We start from the raw sequence: 253 nt of genomic DNA, 5'->3' as shown, positions 1-253 counted from the left end.
GAGGGGGGCTCGCTCCTGGGGATGCTGAGGCAGGTGGGAGCAGAGGAAAAGGCCAAACTGGTGGGCGAGCGGAGCGTGCTCTTCCGTGGGAATGTCCTCAAGGGCATGGCGCTGCTTTCCCACTTCTTGGAGCACCGGGCGGCCATGGCCGATGAGGCCAAACCCTACTCACGCCTGGACAAAAGTGTGCTCTACAGCCGCTTCATCTCCCCCAGCACCGCTCCCCTCGAGCTACCCAGCATGCGGGGGCACA

At 64.4% G+C, this 253-nt stretch overlaps 1 protein-coding gene across 1 annotated transcript in view; it reads left to right on the top strand.

The window, feature by feature from the left end:
* Nucleotides 1-21: 21 nt before the first annotated feature.
* Nucleotides 22-253, top strand: part of AIM1L (absent in melanoma 1-like) — a 6,860-nt gene continuing 6,628 nt past the window's right edge. Inside the window, exon 1 of the mRNA XM_010150254.1 lies at nucleotides 22-186. Coding sequence (XP_010148556.1) covers nucleotides 22-186 — 165 coding nt within the window. The remainder of the gene's footprint in view (nucleotides 187-253) is intronic.

The sequence above is a fragment of the Eurypyga helias genome, unplaced genomic scaffold (genome assembly GCF_000690775.1).
Source record: "Eurypyga helias isolate BGI_N326 unplaced genomic scaffold, ASM69077v1 scaffold24604, whole genome shotgun sequence".
NCBI lineage: Eukaryota > Metazoa > Chordata > Aves > Eurypygiformes > Eurypygidae > Eurypyga > Eurypyga helias.
The sequence above is the reverse complement of the archived record's forward strand: the minus strand, read 5'-3'. Positions and strand labels throughout refer to the sequence as shown.